The following is a 20,305-nucleotide window of genomic DNA, read 5'->3' on the forward strand; positions in this document are numbered from 1 at the left end:
CTGAGTGCTGTTAATGTTTTATTTCTGGATTTTGAGCTTGGTAGTACAAGTAGGTTCACTTTGTAAAAATTCATAAAGCTATACTCTTATGTTTTATGTACACTTTCTATGTGTATATTAGACTTTGACATAAAGTTTACTTAAAATTGCTAGAAATAATACTAGTCTTTGAACCAGCAATGCTTCAAACCAATATCAAAGCATTCCGTTTATCTGTAACACACAAAGTAAACTAGCTTGCTAGAGCTGCCATAATGAAGTACCACAAATGGGGTGGCTTAAACCACAGAAATTTATTTCTTCCCATTTCTGGAGACTATAAATACGAAATGAAGGAATCAGTAGGGTTGGTTTCATTCCGAAGCCTCTCTTAGACATGTAGATGATCATGTTCCTCCTGTGTCTTTACGTGTTCTTTCCTCTGCGCGTGTCTGTGTCCTAATCACCTCTTATTCATCAGTTATCGTGGATTAAGATTCACTCACATAACCTCATTTTACTGTAATTTTCTCTTTAAAGACCCTATCTGCAAATCCAGCCATATTGTGAAGTACCAGAGTCAGAACAATGACATATAAATTGTGGTGGCACATGATTCAGGCCATAACACAAAGTGAGATGGTAATAGAATTGTGATGCAAAGTTGAGATAACGGTGTGGAAGAAATTGTACCAGCAAATTAGATGAGCTGAAATTAATATGTTAAATAGAATGTAATCTGAGCATCCACTGCAGACATCAGTGTTACTGCAGGGACTTGCTGATGTATGAAGAAAAATACTGAGACTGAACACAAGGGAGAAAACTCTAGCCAGTGGTTGCTTCCCATGTTAAACTTTTATTACACCAGTTATTATTTCTCCAAAGAACTCATTCAGTGAAAAAAAAAATATCTAACAAAGTAATTGCTTCATCTTCATCTATTTGTGTAATCTCCTAGGGAAATGAAGTTAACGATACAAACCACATAAATTCTGCCTGCACTATTTATCAGAAGAGCTGTTGATAATCTTTGTAAAGATCACTCTTTCCCCATAGGTAAGTAGGTTTCTTTATTCTACAAACATTTATAAACACGAATCTCTATTTACTTATTAATGAAATCATATGTATTATCAGGATTAGATTTATTATTTATAAATGACTAGATGGAGAGAAGAATGCCCATTTCCAGAAAAGTGTAGACATTTACTATTTAAGGTACTTTTACTTATAAAAGTGACTGAATAATAAAAATAGATGATAAGGGAATCAAAATATAGTGAATGGTATTCTCTAAGACCCTTCACTTAACTGACTGATCACTAATATTTATTGAGGGCTTGCCATGTATTGGGCACAGTGCTATGCATATTGCATACTTTATTTTGTTTAATCCACAAAATAGCCCTTCTGATTTATTAAACCCTTTTTGCAGTAGAAGAAACTGAAGTTCTGAACTAATAAGAAACACCCTCCCCCCCGCAACACAAGACTGGGATTAAAAGTGCTGAGGCCAGCGTGTGAACTCAACAAGTTGACTTCATAGCCCGTGTTTTTACCAGTACTCTCTAGTGTCCATAATATCACTTCCTGTGTACTAAACTTGAAAAATACATTATTATTTATATGTATGAAGGACAGAATGCTATAGGGTTGGTTTGAGGGTTAAATGAATTAATATTTATAAAACACTTAGATCAGAGCTTAGCATATAAGACATACTATGTGTTTGTTAAATAAATAAATTGATAATAAACTGAAATTCAGAATAAGGAACTTATCTAAGAAGTAAAGAAGCATCTCAGAAATGACTAATATAAGAAATGAATTGATTTGTGTTAAGGCTGCAGCGTGTATAGAGACATCGATCTGTTTGTATGCTCTAGTCCTAACCTAATTCTAATAATTGGAAGTTACATGAGCATATTCATTTACCCAAACACACAAGGTTATATAATAACAGAAGGTGAATTTCGCTGTGTGTAAATTTCATCTCAAAAGAATACTAAACACACAACGAAACAAAGATGAGAAGGGAAAGAACTTGACATATGAGAAGGGATGAGAGTATGTCACTACGATGATTAAACAGAAGTAAACTTGATTTTGTATAAATAATCACAAATTAAACTTTGCTGCAGACATTCATATTCAAAGAATAGCTTTGAATAGGATGTTCTAGTGAATACCGATGACCTCCATATAGAAAAATTAGCATGCACATTTTAGTTAATGTTGGTAGTATCAGTTTTAATTTGTTTGCGATCAACAGATGTCCACTGTATCTCATATAAAAAGAAACTGTTCTCAAATGATAAGTGGTTTTCTAAACCAAAAAGTAGCTGAAGTACTAGACTTAGAGAACAGATAGCAACTCAAGGAGCTCTGGAGACTTGGCAGCTCAAATTCATAAGATATACATTCCTTTGTAGGATCAGTCTGATCTTTAAGGTCCACTGCAATCAATTTGATGAGAAAGATTTAGCCTACCTTGAATCGCTAGCTTACTAGATCACTAGGGGTATGCATCTGATTCCTGCCTACTCCTTTCTGAATCAGGGATCTCACCCCTCACAGTGGAAACCAAGAGGAGAGAATATCCATCATTCTCAACTCCATGTAATTCTCCCAAAAGAATTCTAATGGCTGGAGAATTAAAAGCTGAGCAACGGCCAAAATGCAATCATGTGTGTATTTTTTGAAGAAAAAAAAAGAAGAAAGAAGTTCCCATGCTCCACCTGGAAAGTCCGATTCAATTAAGTCTGAAAAAAGAGAAAAACATTGAACTAGCCCAACCTCACTGCTAAGGAATCGCTCCAGTAGGGAATGATTAGGTGAAAATTATTAAAAAAGAATAGGTCATTTGGGAAAATATTATTCTTTGATACATGATCCTTTTCTGTTCCTTGATACTTTTCTGATCCTTCTCTGCTCTTATAATAATCAGGGATAAATAAATTCTTTAGTACGAAAGATTATATGTGGGGTGGATCTGGCCATAAAATACATTTGTCAAATAAAAGGCAGAAGCACGGGAAGAGGTGGAGGAAGTGGAGAAAGATATAAAAGGGAGAGAAGCACAATTAGAAGGGAGTGACAATAAAGAGTGAATAAAACTAGAAAAATAGAATCCACATCACAAAAGGCAGAAAGCTGCTTTGAATGCCTATGGTTTCCAATGCCTGGCTCAGATGGAGTTTACCAAGAATAAAGAAAGACTAGTAGAAACAGAGAAAAAATATGCTAGGAAGGAAAACGAAGATCATTATTGTAATAGTGATATTTATTTTTCTTTCATTTTACTGTAATCCAATACAAATGGCCAATTCCCTTCTCTCACTGAAGGAAATTATGAGAAGAAACTTCACTTCAGTGACTGAATTCATTCTCCTAGGACTGACCAGACGCCTGGAATTGCAGATTCTCCTCTTCCTGCTGTTTCTGGTCATTTACATGGCCACATTGGTAGGAAATGTGGGCATGATTGTCCTCATCCAGGTCAACGCCCGGCTCCACATGCCCATGTACTTTTTCCTGAGCCATTTATCCTTTGTGGATCTGTGCTTCTCTTCCAATGTGACCCCAAAGATGCTGGAGATTTTCTTATCAAAGAAGAAAACCATTTCCTATCCTGCTTGTCTGGTGCAGTGTTACCTTTTTATTGCCTTGGTCCACGTGGAGATCTATATCCTGGCCGTGATGGCTTTTGATCGTTACATGGCCATCTGCAACCCTCTGCTTTACGGCAGCAAGATGTCCAGGAGTGTGTGCACATCCCTCATCACGGTGCCATATGTATATGGCACCCTCACTGGGCTGATGGAGACCATGTGGACCTATAACCTAGCCTTCTGTGGCCCCAATGAAATTAATCACTTCTACTGTGCTGACCCCCCGCTGATTAAGCTGGCTTGTTCTGACACCTACAACAAAGAGCTGTCGATGTTTGTCTTGGCTGGATTTAACCTTTCCTTTTCTCTTCTTATCATCTTGATTTCATACGTATATATTTTTCCTTCTATCTTGAGGATTCATTCCACGGAAGGCAGGCGCAAAGCTTTCTCTACCTGTGGCTCCCACCTGACAGCTGTCACCATATTCTATGCAACTCTTTTCTTCATGTATCTCAGACCCCCCTCAAAGGACTCTGTGGAACAGGGGAAAATGGTTGCTGTATTTTATACCACGATAATTCCCATGTTGAATCCCATGATTTATAGCCTTAGAAATAAAGATGTGAAAGAAGCATTAAGCAGAGAGCTGTCAGGGAAAAAAGTATTTTCATAAAAGGTATCACTATTCTTTTGGTCCCCAGACATTTTACAGACCTCTTTTCTAAGTGGCAGGACTGAATTGATGGTGAAATGAGAAATGTGGTATACCAATAGAAAACACTGCTTTTTTTTTTCAAAGCTTTAATGATTTAAAAAAAAAATCCAAACACAGAAAGTAAAATTTTCGTTACACAAGTTTACATGTTTATACTTGTCATTCATTTTGCTCACCAGTTATTTTACTTTCTTTGTCCTTTGTATACATTATAGCATTATGCTCCTCCAACCAACCTTTGGTTTTAGATGGTAGTGTGTGGCTATTTCTGGGCAATTAGATTAGAATTCATATGGGTTCTTTCTTTGCTGAGAATTTAATGTTTGATGAGAGAACCCTTCAGTGGGGTTTTCTTTTCTTGCCATGGTGACCAGCAAGATTTAAGATTCAACTTTTAAGCTTGGGTTTTTGAGTGAAGAGACGTGGAGTAGAGTCTTTTGCTAACTCGCAAAAGAAATGCAGAATGAATGAGAAATGTTATTTGGTTTTATGAGCTACTACGCTATGTCGAATTGCTTTTTCCATGGTCTTCTGACTAATAAAATATTAATTATACAAAATTCAAACATACAGATGCATATAATATAGAAATTAAACACACAACACTCAAAATATCACACTCGACATTTTGTTTTATGGTTTTTAGGCTTTTCTTTGTTTTTACATATGTGCACGTGTTTAACTAAAGTTATAATTATTATTCACAATTACTAATGTAAAACATATACATTGTTTTAAATGTCAATATTACAAAATGTCAATATTACAAAACATATACACTCCTGTCTTACTTCTCCCCCACCCATATTTCTCCACAGATAAAACTTTTTTGATATTTCTTTTGGCAATGAACTCGTTTTAAATTATATAATTATATGTCTAGTTATTGATTTTTCAATCACAGACATGATTGATTGATTTTTCTTAAATTAAACATAAAGTATTAAAATTTTTCCACCCACTCCTGCATCTCTACTCAAGCACCACCACTCCTTCCTCTTCATGTTCACAATATGGTCACATTTGAAATTTTCCTTAAACTAATATTTTTTGTTAAAATTACTATGACTATGTCATTAGTAATATCTGAACAATACGATGAGTAACACCATGAGCCTTTAATACTAATATTAATTACTAACATTATGAGTAATACTGTGAATGCAATTCTCTTCCTGCACAATTATTTGATTTTCATATCTTTTTTTTTTGTACCTATTTTCCCCCAAACTTTCACAGAACTACGAAGCATGTCTTATAGAGACAAAGCAATTGCTGATCTATTATTTACACGCTTCCTCCCTAAGGGCCTTCTGTCCTCTTGTTGGTGTCTGCACTGGTTGCAGTCAAGGCCTGTTGCAGATATGTTATCTGGAGATAGTGATTGCTACCATTAGTTTAAAATGTTCACTCATTCAATGTATGTTGATTACTGCGCCATATGTTACAAACTGGAGATTCAACAAGAAACAAGAAAAAAAGTCTTTTATTACATTTTAGGGAGGGAAGGGTGTTGTACAGCAAGGCACCTAAACAAATAGATAAAATATTGGCAGGTGTTGGTAAGTGCTGTGGAGAAAGTATCAATTTCGATAGATGGGATAGGACTCTTGGGGAAGGCTATATTTTTATATTAGTTGTCTCAGTTTGCCCTAGCTTCACAATTCTAGAATTAAAATATAATTAGTGATTAACATACAGTTTCCACTAAAAAAAATGACATGCACCTATGGCCAGTGAGATCTGAGCAAAATTGCAAAACTCCTTGGATATCAAGAATTAATACCAAGAATTGTGTTTATGAAGTACATACTACTTAAAATATATATTTTGTAGCTAATGTAATACTGACATGATTTTTATCATGTGAGAAACTAAGACACCCCTTCCCCAAACCCCAGGATACAGAGAAAACATTTTAAAACAGGAAGAAAATTCTAATTGTTCTGAGAGTTATTTTGCTCTTGACATGTATTTTCCATCAGAGATGAGGCAATATTTAGCATTTTAATTACCTCTTGAGGTTTCTGTCTATATTCTCCAGTGAGAAAGCCCCATAGCAAAAAATCCAGCCCTGATAAATCTTTCTGAATTATCCATTGCTGATGACAGATGAGATGTTTCCGAGAAGATTTTTGCTTCATGCACAGGTAGGTTCATGCATAGGGAGAGTCAATGTGTTTTTATCAAATCAGTCTGAAGTGATAGGCCTCTGGGTTTTCCTTGTTATTCTGAGTAGAAAGAGAATGATCTGGAAAGGGTAATTAGGAAATGGGATTTGGGAAGCTTCATTGTGACAGTGGATGCCAGTTAAGAATGAAGCCTTTGGCTTATGCCCTGGTTCCAGAAAGGCAATCATTCAATGGCAGAAATATACACTATCTTACCTGGCAAATAATGGGAATCCTCTCCGCAAATGTCACTAAGTGGTAATCAAATAGTTGTATTTCTGTTTACTAAATACATTGTCTTTTTAGTACAAGTGTCGTTCTCAATTTTTCTCACCTTATCTCTCCTTTCTGTCATTTTTCTTTCTTGTACACATGGACTTAGTCATTGAATTAAACTTGTATATAGTAGTAGCATCTATACAATACCAACAGTATGTGTTCAAACACAATTATTGACAAGCCTGCTTGTTCATAAGACATTAATAAATGATCCTGCACTGCTTTGAAACCACTGGAAACCTTTCCTCATTCTTCCTTCTGCATATTAAATGATTTGAGTTCAACACGGAGACAGCCTGAGGAAACAGCTCGACTCTGAATGTGCTTTTCTATAATTTACTGCTCTGTTATAAATAGCATCTGAAGATGTCTATAAGACCCTGGCTGTTTAAATAATGGGCCCAGCTTTTCTTAGGGTGACCAGTGGTTTTGGTTTGCCTAGGACTGAGGTGTTTCCCAGGATGTAAAACTCACCTTCCTAAACCAGGGCAAACTGGGTAACAGTTGTCTATGGTACATATATCCCACCACAGATAGAGTTGGTGGCAGACGTAGATGAATTTCATTAGAGTGTCAACCAATCGATTCTCATTCTGCTTGCTCCCTTGTCCACATTTGTCACTCAACAGCTATTAAATTTGAGGCCTTCTTGGATCTGAAGACTCAGCTTATATGGCTTGACTTATTCACTGATACACTCCTCACCCAAGAGCTTGAAGACTAATACCATTTACATTTTTATTTTTTATTTTTTAAATTACGTTTATTGGGATAACATTGGTTAATACAATTATATAATTTTCAGGTGTACATTATCATTTGACATCTGTATATTGTATTGTGTATTTACCACCCAAAGTCCAGTTTCCTTCAGCTACCATATATTTAATCCCCTTTACCCACTTCATCCTCCCCCTAAAGCTTATATTTGACCCCCTTTACTCCATCTACCTCCCTCTTCCTCCCCTAACAGAGACTCATAGGCATGGACTATAGGCTAGTGGTTACCAGAGGACCATTTACCTTTTTCTTATATTTCTTGACCACATTTGTCTTAAGTGAAAAAGAAGCAGTTGAAAATGTTCTCATTATTTAGATAAGATTTAGTAATAACCAAAGACATCAATAAAGTGAAATATGTTTCTTAGCAGTGCTTGGATAGAGTAGGCTGAGAAGATCAACAGATTTGTTGCCTAAATGTGTGGAAAATGGTAAGTTATTCTCAAAAGGTCAAAAAAGCCAGTAGATCTTCCTGCAGAGCAAAGAGGATGTGCAAATAGGGCTGTTTATTTCTCTCTTTTACAAGGTCATAGTTAGATGAGGTACCAGCTTTTTGTACTTGGCATTTTGGCAGAGACAACCTGTAATGTAGTTCCTTTAACTTCACTTCAGTCACCGCCAATATTCTAGGGAAAGATGGAAATCATCTAATACTTTTCCAATCTCCATTTTATTTCTATTATATAAACTTCAACCAGTAGATGAGTAGCGGGAGGCACAGATAGAAGAAGAAAACTATGATAGAGACAAATCCTAGTGATAAGAAGGGACAGGCAGATTTCAGATGATAAAGGGTATTAAAAGTTATATGTCTTTATAGATAAGAAACAAGGTAGTTGTAACGGCTTATTATGAATTAGAGGAGAATCAATGATGTTTCTAGAAAGTATTTATTACATAAATGAATGAATGAATGAATATAAAAACGATGATGATGATGTTTCTCTAACTTGTACTTTGGTGACAATTGTAGGGTAGTTTTATGAAGAACCATCAGCTGGGCAATTCCCTGGCCCATAAATAAATAGAACATAAGTAGACCACCACTGCTGGCAAATTAGCTCAAAATATTTCAACTAGAATATTAAAATGTTCTAGGCAATATCTGGAATCCAGATACCTAGCCATCTTAATCCGATTCAATCAAAAACTAAAACTTTCTTCAATCCCGCAAAACATTTTTTGGCTTTCTGGTGTATTTAGAAAATTTTATTAATTTAAGTTTAAATATTGGTAGAAGAATAATATAGTCCTTCACTCACTATTTTACTGCTCTTGTTTTATTCAAAGTTCTAAGGCAGAAGAAAAAGGAAGTAAGAGACTGTCTTAGAATTTCTTAATACTTCAAGACCCAAGAGAGAAGAAGTTTCTAAAAAGAGGAGGTAAACGAACTTATTTTTATTAGATTTGTTTGAGGACAATGGCTAGAAAGAATTCGATTCCTTTTGCAGTTAATTTAAAAAAAATAAAAAATTGCTACATCCATGTGTTATTTTATGAGGTTTTCCTTTCTTATGTTCTGATAAGGAAAATTAGTTTGTTTTAAACCATTTTATACAGTTTTATTAAGTCATTTTTATGGTAAACATTTCAAATTTGTGAGATTAATAAATATAGGTATGGTGAAACTTTTTAACTATAGAATAACATTTCTTTGCTTGCAGCTTTGAATAAATTTCTAATATAGATATAAACTCTACAAATCTGGTAACTAGATGCAGTGTATGCACATTCTAAAAGTCAAGGACAGTGGAAAAAGACCTTTCCTTTTTCAAGAGATAGCAAGAACAAAAATGATTCCTTTAACATTTGTTAGTAGGCAAGAGAAACTAGATGCAATTTCTGTCACTATAATTCTATGATTTTATATTATTTTATACTTTCTCTGTAAAAAATATTTATACATACATAAGAGAAGAAAAGCTGCTAAGAAAAGACATGAGAAAGAAGAGAGGAGAGATAAAAAGAAAAATAGCAGAGGAATTGAAAGAGAATGGGTTAGGAAAAGGTAATATAAATGCAGAATGGCTATATATAGTATGTGTACTTTCTGATTTCTATTTATTCTCTTAGATAAAATGCATCTCTACTGGGAACAAATTTAAGAAAATGCTCAATTTTACTGATGTGACAGAGTTTATTCTTTTGGGATTAACTAGTCGTCCTGAATTACAATTCCTTTTCTTTGTGGTTTTCCTACTGGTCTACATTATCACCCTGATTGGGAACATTGGTATGATCATATTAATCAGACTCAGTCCCCAGCTCAACAGCCCCATGTACTTTTTCCTCAGTCACTTGTCTTTTGCAGATGTGTGGTTCTCCTCCAATGTCACTCCTAAAATGTTGGAAAATTTAGTATCTGAAATCAAAACCATTTCCTACCCTGGTTGTATAGTGCAGTGTTTTTTCTTCATTGCCTTTGTCCACGTAGAAGTCTTCATCCTTGCTGTGATGGCCTTTGATAGATACATGGCGATCGGCAATCCTCTGCTCTATGGTAGCAGAATGTCAAGGACTGTCTGTATTCGACTGATCTCTTTCCCTTACATATATGGCTTCTTTATCAGTTTGATCTCAACATTGTGGACTCATGGCTTGTACTTCTGTGGAAACATTGAGATCAATCATTTCTATTGTGCAGACCCAGCTCTCATCAAAATGGCGTGTGGAGGAACTTTTATTAAAGAATATACCATGCGCACGCTGGCAGGTCTTAACTTCTCTTATTCTTTATTGGTCATTATTATCTCCTACATATTCATCCTTATTGCCATCATAAAAATGCGCTCAGCGGAAGGAAGAAAGAAAGCCTTCTCCACCTGTGGATCCCACTTAACGGCGGTCATCATATTTTACGGAACTCTCTTCTTCATGTATCTTAGAAGTCCCACCGAAGAGTCTGTGGAGCAGGGGAAAATGGTGGCTGTGTTTTACACCACGGTAATTCCTATGTTGAATCCCATGATCTACAGTCTCAGAAACAAAGATGTAAAGGAAGCCATGAACAAAGCAATCAGTAGAACATTTTTAACTAAATAAAATACAAACTTAAAATGTATCATGAGACACATAGTTTAATGGAAGGGGTGGGAAGTAACCATTTTTTTTATAATTTTGAGGAAATTTGTTATTTATGTTTTCAATGAATAGGCAAAGAAGATGTATAATTGAAAAGAGAATAATGGCGTACAGTCAGAGAAACATTGTAAACAAGACTCTCTGGGTCTATGAAATTTGACATGATGAAAACATGTCGAAAACATCATCTACCCTTTTTACTTTTCCACACAATGTTAAATTTGGTATGTTATTTGTAACTGGGAAAGTTTTTTTTATGGATTTTTAATATTGCACAAGTCTATTCTTTCAACTCTGATTTTAAAAGTACTCTACTGTACATACTGTTTCAAAGAACTCGATGACATACTGTTAAATAGTACACTTGAAACTTATTGGATTTTGTTGATCATTGTCACCTTAATTTTTTTATTACGTTTATTGGGGTAACGTTGGTTAATACGATTATATAATTTTTAGGTGCACATTATAATTTGACATCTGTATATTCTATTGCGTGTTTACCACCCAAAGTCCAGTTTCCTTCAATTACCATATATTTAATCCCCTTTACTCACTTCATCCTCTCCCTACCCCACTATATTTGACCCCCTTTACTCCATCTACCTCCACAATCCTCACTACCCACTACCATTTGCTAACCACTAGTCTATAGTCCATGTGCATGAGTCTCTGTTTGTCCTGTTCCTTTGTTGCTTTTAGATTTATGTCCCACATGTAAATGTTATGATATGACTTTCAACTTTTTCTGTCTGGCTTATTTCGCTTAGCATGATTATCTAGAGTTCCATCCATGTTGTTGCAAATGGCTGTATTTCATCTCTGCTTATGGCTGAGTAATATTCCATTGTATATATGAATCATAGCTTCTTTAGCCAGTCATCTATCATCTTCAGTTGCTTCCATGTCCTGGCCACTGTGAATAATGCTGCTATAAACATTGGTGTGCAAATATCTTTATGGATATGATTTTTTAAGTCTTTGGGGTAAATACCCAGGAGAGGGATTGCTGGATCATATGGTAAATCCAATTCTTAGTTTTTTGAGGAACCTCCATACTGCTTTTCATAGTGGCTGTACCAATTCACAGTCCCACCAGCAGTGTATAAGGGTTCCTTTTTCTCTGCATCCTCTCCAGCATTTGTTATTACTTGTCCTGTTGATTATAGCCATTCTAACAGGTGTGAGATGATATCTCATTGTGGTTTTGATTTACATTTCTCTAATAGTTAGTGATGTTGAGCATCTTTTCATATGTTTGTAGGCCATTTGTATGTCCTCTAGGGAGAAGTGCCTGTTCAGGTCCTCTGCCCATTTTTTTACTGAATCATTTGTTTTTTTGTTGTTATTGACTCGTATGAGTTCTTTGTATATTTTGGATATTTGGCCTTTATCGGAGGTGTTGCTTGCAAATATATTTTCCCATTCAAATGGTTGTCCCTTTACTTTGTTGATAGTTTCTTTGGCTGAACAGAAGCTTTTTAGTTTGATGTAGTCCCATTCATTTATTGTAGCTTTTACTTCCCTTGCCTTTGAGGTCAAATTCATAAAATCCTCTTTAAGTCCAAGGTCCTTGAGTTTAGTTCCTATGTTTTCTTCTATGTATTTTATTGTTTCAAGTCTTATATTTAGGTCCTCAATCCATTTTGAATTAATTTTGGTGTATGGTGATAGATAACAGTCTAGTTTCATTCTGTTGCAGGTGGCTTTCCAGTTTTTCCAGCACAATTTATTGAAGAGGCTTTTCTTTCTCTATTGTATATTTTTGGCTTTTTTATTGAAAATTATTTGCCCATATAAACATGGGTTTACTTCAGTGTATAAGGGTTCCTTTTTCTCTGCATCCTCTCCAGCATTTGTTATTACTTGTCCTGGACTCTCGATTCTGTTCCACTGGTCCGTGTGTCTGTTTTGCTGCCAATACCATGCCGTTTTGATTATTGTCACTTTGTAGTTTAATTTGAATTCGGTCGGAGTGATGCCTCCAGCCTCGTTCTTTTTCTCAAGTTGGCTTTAGCAATTCGGAGTCTTTTGTGCTTCCATACAAATCTGATGATTTTTTGTTCTATTTCTTTAAAAAATGCCAATGGGATTTTGATGAGGATTGCATTAAATTTGTATAATGCTTTAGGTAAAATGGTCATTTTAACTATGTTGATTCTTCCAATCCAAGAACACGGAATATCTTTCCATTTCTTTGTATCTTCTTTGATTTCTTTTAACAGGGTCTTGTAGTTTTCATTATATAGGTCCCTCACATGTTTTATTAAATTTATTCCTAGGTATTTTATTCTTTTGTTGCAAATGCAAAAGTAATGATTTTTCTACTTCTTTTTCTGACACTTCATTATTAGAGTATAGGAACGCTATAGATTTTTGAATGTTGATTTTGTATCCAGATTCATTACTGTATTTGCTTATTGTTTCTAGTAATGTTCTTGTGGAGTCTTTAGGATTTTCTATACAGAGAATCATTTTATCTGCAAATAGTCATGGTTTGTCTTCTTCGTCTCCTATTTGGATGTCTTTTATATCTTTCTCTTGTCTGATTGCACTTGCTAGGACCTCCAATGTTATACAGAATAACAGTGGTGATAGTGGACAGCCTTGTCTTATTCCTGATCTTAGAGAGAAGGTTTTTAGTTTTTCACCATTAAGTATAATGTTGACCTTTATTATGTTAAGGTACTTTCCTTCTATACTGATTTTGTTAAGTGTTTTGATTGTAAATGGATGGTATATCTTGATGAAGGCTTTTTCTGCATCTATCGATATGATCATATGATGCTTATTTTTAAATTTGTTTATGTAGTGAATTACATTAATTGATTTGTGTATGTTGAACCATGCTTATACCCCCGGGATGAAGCCCACTTGATCGTGGTGTATAATCTTTTTAATATGTTGCTGCATTCGGTTCACAGTATCTTATTTAGGATTTTTGCATCTGTGTTCATCAGAGATATTGGTGTGTAGTTTTCTTTTTGTGTGTTATCTTTACCAGGTTTTGGTATCAGAGTAATATTGGCCTCATAAAATGAGTCGGGAAGTATTGCTTCCTCTTTGATTTCTTTGAAGAGTTTGAGGACAATATGTACTAAATCTTCTTTGAATGATTGGTAGACAAATTCACTGGTAAAGCCATCTGGTCCGGGACTTTTACTTTTTGGTAGGTTTTTGATGATTGTTTCAATTTCCATACTGCTGATCAGTCTATTTATATTTTCCAGATCTTGATTAGCTTAGAAAGATTATATTTTTCTAAGCACTGTTGCATTTCTTCTAGGTTATTAAATTTGGTGTTATATACTTTGCATAGTATTCTTGTATGATCCTTTGTATTTCTGCAATATCAGTCATAATTTCCCCTCTTTCATCCTTGATTTTGTTTATTTGTGTCCTTTCTCTTTTTTCTTTAGTGAGTCTAGCCAGGAGTTTGTCAATTTTATTAACCTTCTTAAAGAACCATTTATTTTTTCTATTTTTTTTGTTTTCAATTTCATTTATTTCTGCTCTAATTTTGATGATTTCTTTCCTTCTGCTGACTTTAGGCTTCATCTTTTTTTCCCTTTCTAGGTTTTTAAGGTGAAGCATTAGGTTGCTTATTTCAGCCCGTTCTTGTTTTTGGAGATAGGGTTGTAATGATATGAACTTTCCTCCTATATTGCTTTTGCCATGTCCCAAAAGTGTTGATACACTGTACTATCATTATCATTCATTTCTATGTATCTCTTGATCTCTCTTTTTATTTCTTTCCAGACCCAGTTATTCTTCAGTAGCGTGTTGTTTAATTTCCATGTATTTGTGGTTCTTCCTGATTTCTTTTTGCAGTTGATCTCTAGTTTCAGAACATTATGATCAGAGAATATGGTTGGTATGATTTCAACCCTCTTATATTTGTTGAGGCTATCTTTGTGTTCCAGTATGTGACCGAATAATTTTTAATAATAATAAATTAATAAAAATAGAAAAATAAAAGAACTCTAATGGTCTCTTATGTACCTAGAATAGGTGTAGGTTTGTGATTATATGTTATTATTTTAAAATATTTAAATCAAATATGAATTCACCATGTCTTGCTATAATTATAAACTCTAAGCAATGTTAATATAAATGCATACTATGTGATTTTACGTTTTCAAATGTATATTAATTATTTATTTAAATATCGTTTATATGTGAACATGCTTGATATCCTATGACTTCCATTTAAGATCCTATTTATGTCTCACCTTATAATGACTATCAGAAGGTTATAACAATCTCATTGGTATTTTGGAAGTTAGAGTATATTTCCATAAATATATTTTAAAATGTTTTCTTTAGAAAATTTGGGGGAGATGTAGAGATATGTTTACTGTGTTTTTTCTTTCCCTCAACTCCATAAAGACTATGATAGAATATATCATGTACCCCTATACTGGAAATGACACTCCTTTTAGGTTAGGAATTGAGATTTTTGGTCTGCCCTGTTAAAAGGTACTTGTTAATGGTAATTAATGGTATAAACTCTGGAATTAAACTCTGGAGTCAGTAATCTAGTCTTCAATTTATTGAAAGTGCGACCTTGAGTAAGTTGCTAAATCTAAGACTCTAAGTTTCTTGTCTATAAAATGGGAATAATAATGATTACAAGAAGTTGTTATGAGAATTAAATTAAATTAACATAGTGTCTGGCATGTGCTAATTTCAGTAAATGCTTTATTATTACTATAATTAAGTTCCTAGTTTTCCATATTTATAAACTGAGCAAGTTAAAGCAGATGTATCTTTTTCTGCTTTGATAAGCTATAATCTTAATTATAGGTAATAATACTAATAATAATTTCACTGGAAAAGGCAAGTGGGACAGACTGTAAAATAGAGGACACAAGATTGGCTTAGACAGGTTGAGTATTGCCAAGTCTAGTGTGATGCAAACACCCAAAGCAAATTTTGTTATTTGATCCCAAGACACACTCAGAAGAACCTGTGCCTTTGAGGAAAATAAAATTGTGCCAATCTATTATTTAAAAAAAAAAAAAAAAACTCAACAGTCATCTCTTCCTCTAGAGATGTACTTTCCCCAGGTCACTTTTAGACAAAAGCTTTTTAATTGCTTCTTTTTTCTTAAGGCAAAGATTTGAGGGAAACACAGACTCCTGGTTTCTCTTTTGTCTGGTATATAAGTTATTTTCCCATCCTTATACAACATTCAGTTTTCAACTTTGCATCCTTATTGGGGATATTTCTCCTCATTTTCAGGTTGGTATACAAATTTATCTATTTGGATTGTTAGATGAAGGTTGCATCTTGGATTTTATTCTTTTATTAATTAACATCAATTATTCCATATTTATTATGTGTGTAGGGGTGTTATTTGTGTATGAGAAAGAGAAACAGAAATGAGAGAGACAGAGAGAGAGGCAGAGAGAGACAGAGAGGGAAGCAGAGAGAGAGAGAGAGAGATGGAGAGAGAGGAATTTTCTACAGAGATTTGATTAGTACGAATTATTAATGGAAGCTACAATTACCAGTTCATTTGATAATAATTGTGCCTTATATATGTATTAAGTGTTAATGTATAATATCTCTTTTCATATTCATTAACACAATATAAAATGGAGGGCCAGGGGAGGAAGGGAGCAATGGTGGGAATAGTTTTATGAACTTTATAGATGTACTATAAACTTGAAACTAATGTACTATATACTTGAAACTAATGTAAATAAATAAATTTAAAAAAATTAAATGAATATTATTATTACTGTTATATTAAAGCATAGAGAAACTAAAAACAAACAAACAAACAAACAAAAAACCCTGTCCAAGTTCATAAAATTAGTCATGGAGCCAGAATTCAACCATGGTCTGACAATGAAAACAGAATTCTTTTAACTGGAATATTTATTGTTTGGGGGGCAAAAAAAAATCCACATTTATTGGTAATTTAATTTCAAATACAGAATGATACAATATGGGAAGTTTGTGTGTATATTTTGCCTTTAGATGGTGAGGAAAATTCTCTCAGTGCTTGTGAGGTCCTCAAACCATGTATTTCTTTCCAGATGCTTGTGAGGTCCTCAAACCGTGTATTTCTTTCCAGATCTCAGACTCTTTAAGATCAGACTAACCACTTCACTTTCCCCATGAGCTCACCATCGTTCTCTGTTACCTGGCTAATCACCACTTGTACTTAGCTTTTGCAAAGTACTAACACCAACCATCTTTTACATCCCTTTTCGAGTTGAACTGTCTGTGGTGCCATGCAATCAAATCTGAAATCAAGGAAGAAATGAGTCATCATAGGTAATCGATACCTGCATAGTAGCCTTTTGTAACACTGTCACATCAACTGTGAGAGCAAAACAACACCATTCATCGTATTCACTTAGTTGCTTCTCATAATGCAACTGATTTATAATTTTCTTTGCATTTAGTGTTTTTTTGCTTTTTGTTTTTTTGCTTTATGGAAATTGCATAAGTGACACACACAATTAATGTGAATATCTCAGAACTTTTGTTAATAAAACAAATTAATATGAATGTATTAATATAAAACTTTCATATTACTATTTTTTAAAGACTTGCAAATATATACCTTTAAGAAGGTCATTTAACCTTCACAACATTAATGACAAATTGGTAGAGAAATCATTTTAGCCAGTTTATTAATACATATGCTATATTATGAATTGTGAGCTGAACAATAACAAAGCAAGTGCTATTGATTTAGTGTTAATATAATTTTAAGGAAACTCTGCTTTATGCATAGATTGATGCTCAACTATAAATCAATATGATCACATATATTCTCTAAGCATTAATTTATATCTGTATGTCTGTGTATCCTTAAATCCAAATGGTCATGTCAAAACTGAATATTGAAAAACTCTTGAAGAGAAGAATAAGTTTCATGCAGATAGCATGAAGCCTCGGGACTGGCAGTAAATGGGTAGAAGACACTAAGATTATACAAAGGGTGATAGTCTTTATATTAGAACAAAAAAATTTAGTTTATGGAATTTTAGGCAATATTTTTATTTCTAAAATTTGTAAGCTGTTAATTAATGCCTCAAAATTTCATTAATTAGCCTGAGACTCTGGAGTCATGTAGTCTCAGCCTAATCTACTTTGGTTGGTAGCTTTCTCCATTCTCCTGAAAAAACTTTCCTTTCTAAATGATGTGAGTGGAACGTAGTGGATTACTTTTATGGATAAAAGTCTGTTCATTTTGTGTGGAAATAATGGAAATAAAGTTTATCTTCTTGTCTGTTATTACCTAGCCACTACTCAGTGATAACTGTGAATAAGGTCTTTCAAATTGCATTTGAACAAAGTGTAATCCTGGAGGTTAAAGTAAGGGTTTTGAGAATAACAATTTGCCCTATAAGTGACATTTAGCCTTTGGAAAGCTTGACACAATTCCATCTCCAATAAATTTATTAAATTTATTGTGCCTTTGAAAAGCTATCTCAAAATTCTTATTGATAGAATTACACTGTGTCCTATAGAACATAAACACTCACTGGTACTAACAGAATCTCTCTTTCTCTCTCCTTTCTCTCTCTCTTTCCCTCCCCTTCCTCTCATTTACAAGCTAAGTGAGCTAGACTAAGAATATAGAATTCTTTCCCACAGAACTTTTCATAGTTTAACTTTACTAGGTGGATTGTGTATCTCTAAGAGAGTAGACAGGATATAAGATTTCTCACTATTATTTGATGAATAAACTCTTTCTCCATAATACCTGTTAACATCATGCAAGGCAATAGTGTTTTCTCAAGAAATTAATTTGTAAAATATTGTTCTGGAAGACATTTCATATAATATAAACTATGTATGAAAATAAATTTGCAAAGTATCCAAAAAGCTTTTCTAGAAATCCATTGGATGTCCAAAGAAGAGCCAATTACATTCCACTTTCTGCCCGAGTATAACTTTGTAAGAATATAACATGGTTTTAGAAAGTTTACTTCTATTAATACCACTATAATTAGTGACAATTAATCTCCTTGTCTTACTTATCTTTGAATCTCCAGAACATAAGAGTGGATCATATCTAGTAGATTATAATTATATATTAGATATTAAAGAGTCTGTATGCAGGAGATATGCATAATGTATGAATATGTACGAACATGTATAAATGGTTCACCCCTTTTCCTTGGCTTTGATGATAACTGTGGTCAGTTTGTCCCTCTTCAATTTAAATGAGAGCAAGTATGATGTTAGTTTAAAATCATATTTTTATCTGACATTTAGGACTGATGAATTATTTAGTTAAGTGGCCTTTGTCTCAAATCATAGAGAATATGCTTATAATGAAAAACAGATGAGGTAAAAAAATATTTTTGAGTTTGGTTCTAAAGAATTATAACTTTCCATAAATATCTTAAAAATGGGAAACAGCCAAACATCCCAGCATTGGAAACAAGAGATGTTTAAAATGTCTTCATGGAAATATGGTTAAGCACAATATTTAGTACTAGCTTGTTTCAATCACAATATTTTGTATAACTGTTACAAAATAAGGCCTATGTTTTTGTTCAGTGCAATGAACTTCAGAGAGCCTGTTACATAGCTAGTTCTCAGAAAAGATTTGCTAAAAATAATGGTAAAGTGCAGTCATAGATACTTAATAAAGGAAATAATGAAAGTGGGCATGGATAAAAGTATAAATTTAAAAATGAGCAATACCCAATTTTTAAATTTATTTCCTTTTTGTTATCACAGAGATTTGTAAGTAACATTGACTTAAAACTGAAAAAATGCTCAATTTCACCGATGTGACAGAATTTATTCTTTTGGGACTAACCAGTCATCAGGAATGGCGAGTTCTCTTCTTCATCATTTTTCTTGTGGTCTATATTATCACCCTAGGGGGCAATATCGGCATGATCATGTTAATTAAGGTCAGTCCACAGCTCAACAGCCCCATGTACTTTTTTCTCAGTCATCTGTCATTTGTTGATGTGTGGTTTTCTTCCAACGTCACCCCTAAGATGTTAGAAAATCTGTTATCAGAGACAAAAACTATTTCTTATGCTGGATGTTTGGTGCAGTGTTTCTTCTTCATTGCCCTCGTCCATGTAGAAATTTTTATCCTTGCTGTGATGGCCTTTGATAGATACATGGCAATTGGGAATCCTCTGCTCTATGGCAGCAAAATGTCAAGGGTTGTCTGCATTCGACTGATCTCTTTCCCTTACATATATGGTTTTCTGACCAGCCTGGCAGCAACACTGTGGACTTATGGCTTGTACTTCTGTGGGAAAATTGAGATCAATCACTTCTACTGTGCAGACCCACCTCTCATCAAAATGGCTTGTGCTGGGACCTTTGTAAAAGAATATACAATGATTATACTTGCAGGCATTAACTTCACGTATTCTCTGACTGTAATCATCATTTCTTATCTATTCATTCTCATCGCCATCCTACGAATGCACTCTGCGGATGGCAGACGGAAGGCCTTTTCTACCTGTGGGTCCCATTTGACAGCTGTCATCATATTCTATGGGACTCTCATATTCATGTATCTCAGACGTCCCACAGAGGAGTCCGTGGAGCAGGGGAAAATGGTGGCTGTGTTTTATACCACAGTGATCCCCATGTTGAATCCCATGATCTACAGTCTGAGGAACAAAGATGTGAAAGAAGCCATGAACAAAGTGATCCACAGAATGTGTTTAACAAAATAA

At 34.2% G+C, this 20,305-nt stretch overlaps 3 protein-coding genes across 3 annotated transcripts; all 3 read left to right on the forward strand.

Moving 5' to 3' along the window:
• The first annotated feature begins 3,318 nt into the window (after window positions 1-3,318).
• LOC120600680 (olfactory receptor 5M8) lies at window positions 3,319-4,269 on the forward strand. Its single transcript, XM_039860156.1, has one exon. It carries the CDS (start codon window positions 3,334-3,336, stop codon window positions 4,267-4,269), a length of 936 nt encoding a protein of 311 aa, XP_039716090.1. The 5' UTR covers window positions 3,319-3,333.
• Window positions 4,270-9,650: 5,381 nt separating this feature from the next.
• Window positions 9,651-10,583, forward strand: LOC120600695 (olfactory receptor 5M3-like). The gene has a single exon (XM_039860176.1). It carries the CDS (start codon window positions 9,651-9,653, stop codon window positions 10,581-10,583), a length of 933 nt encoding a protein of 310 aa, XP_039716110.1.
• Window positions 10,584-19,267: 8,684 nt separating this feature from the next.
• On the forward strand, window positions 19,268-20,305 carry LOC120600628 (olfactory receptor 5M3). The gene has a single exon (XM_039860046.1). The coding sequence runs from the start codon at window positions 19,373-19,375 to the stop codon at window positions 20,303-20,305; it is 933 nt and encodes a 310-aa protein (XP_039715980.1). The 5' UTR covers window positions 19,268-19,372.

This window comes from Pteropus medius, unplaced genomic scaffold, assembly GCF_902729225.1.
Source record: "Pteropus medius unplaced genomic scaffold, Ma_sr-lr_union100, whole genome shotgun sequence".
NCBI lineage: Eukaryota > Metazoa > Chordata > Mammalia > Chiroptera > Pteropodidae > Pteropus > Pteropus medius.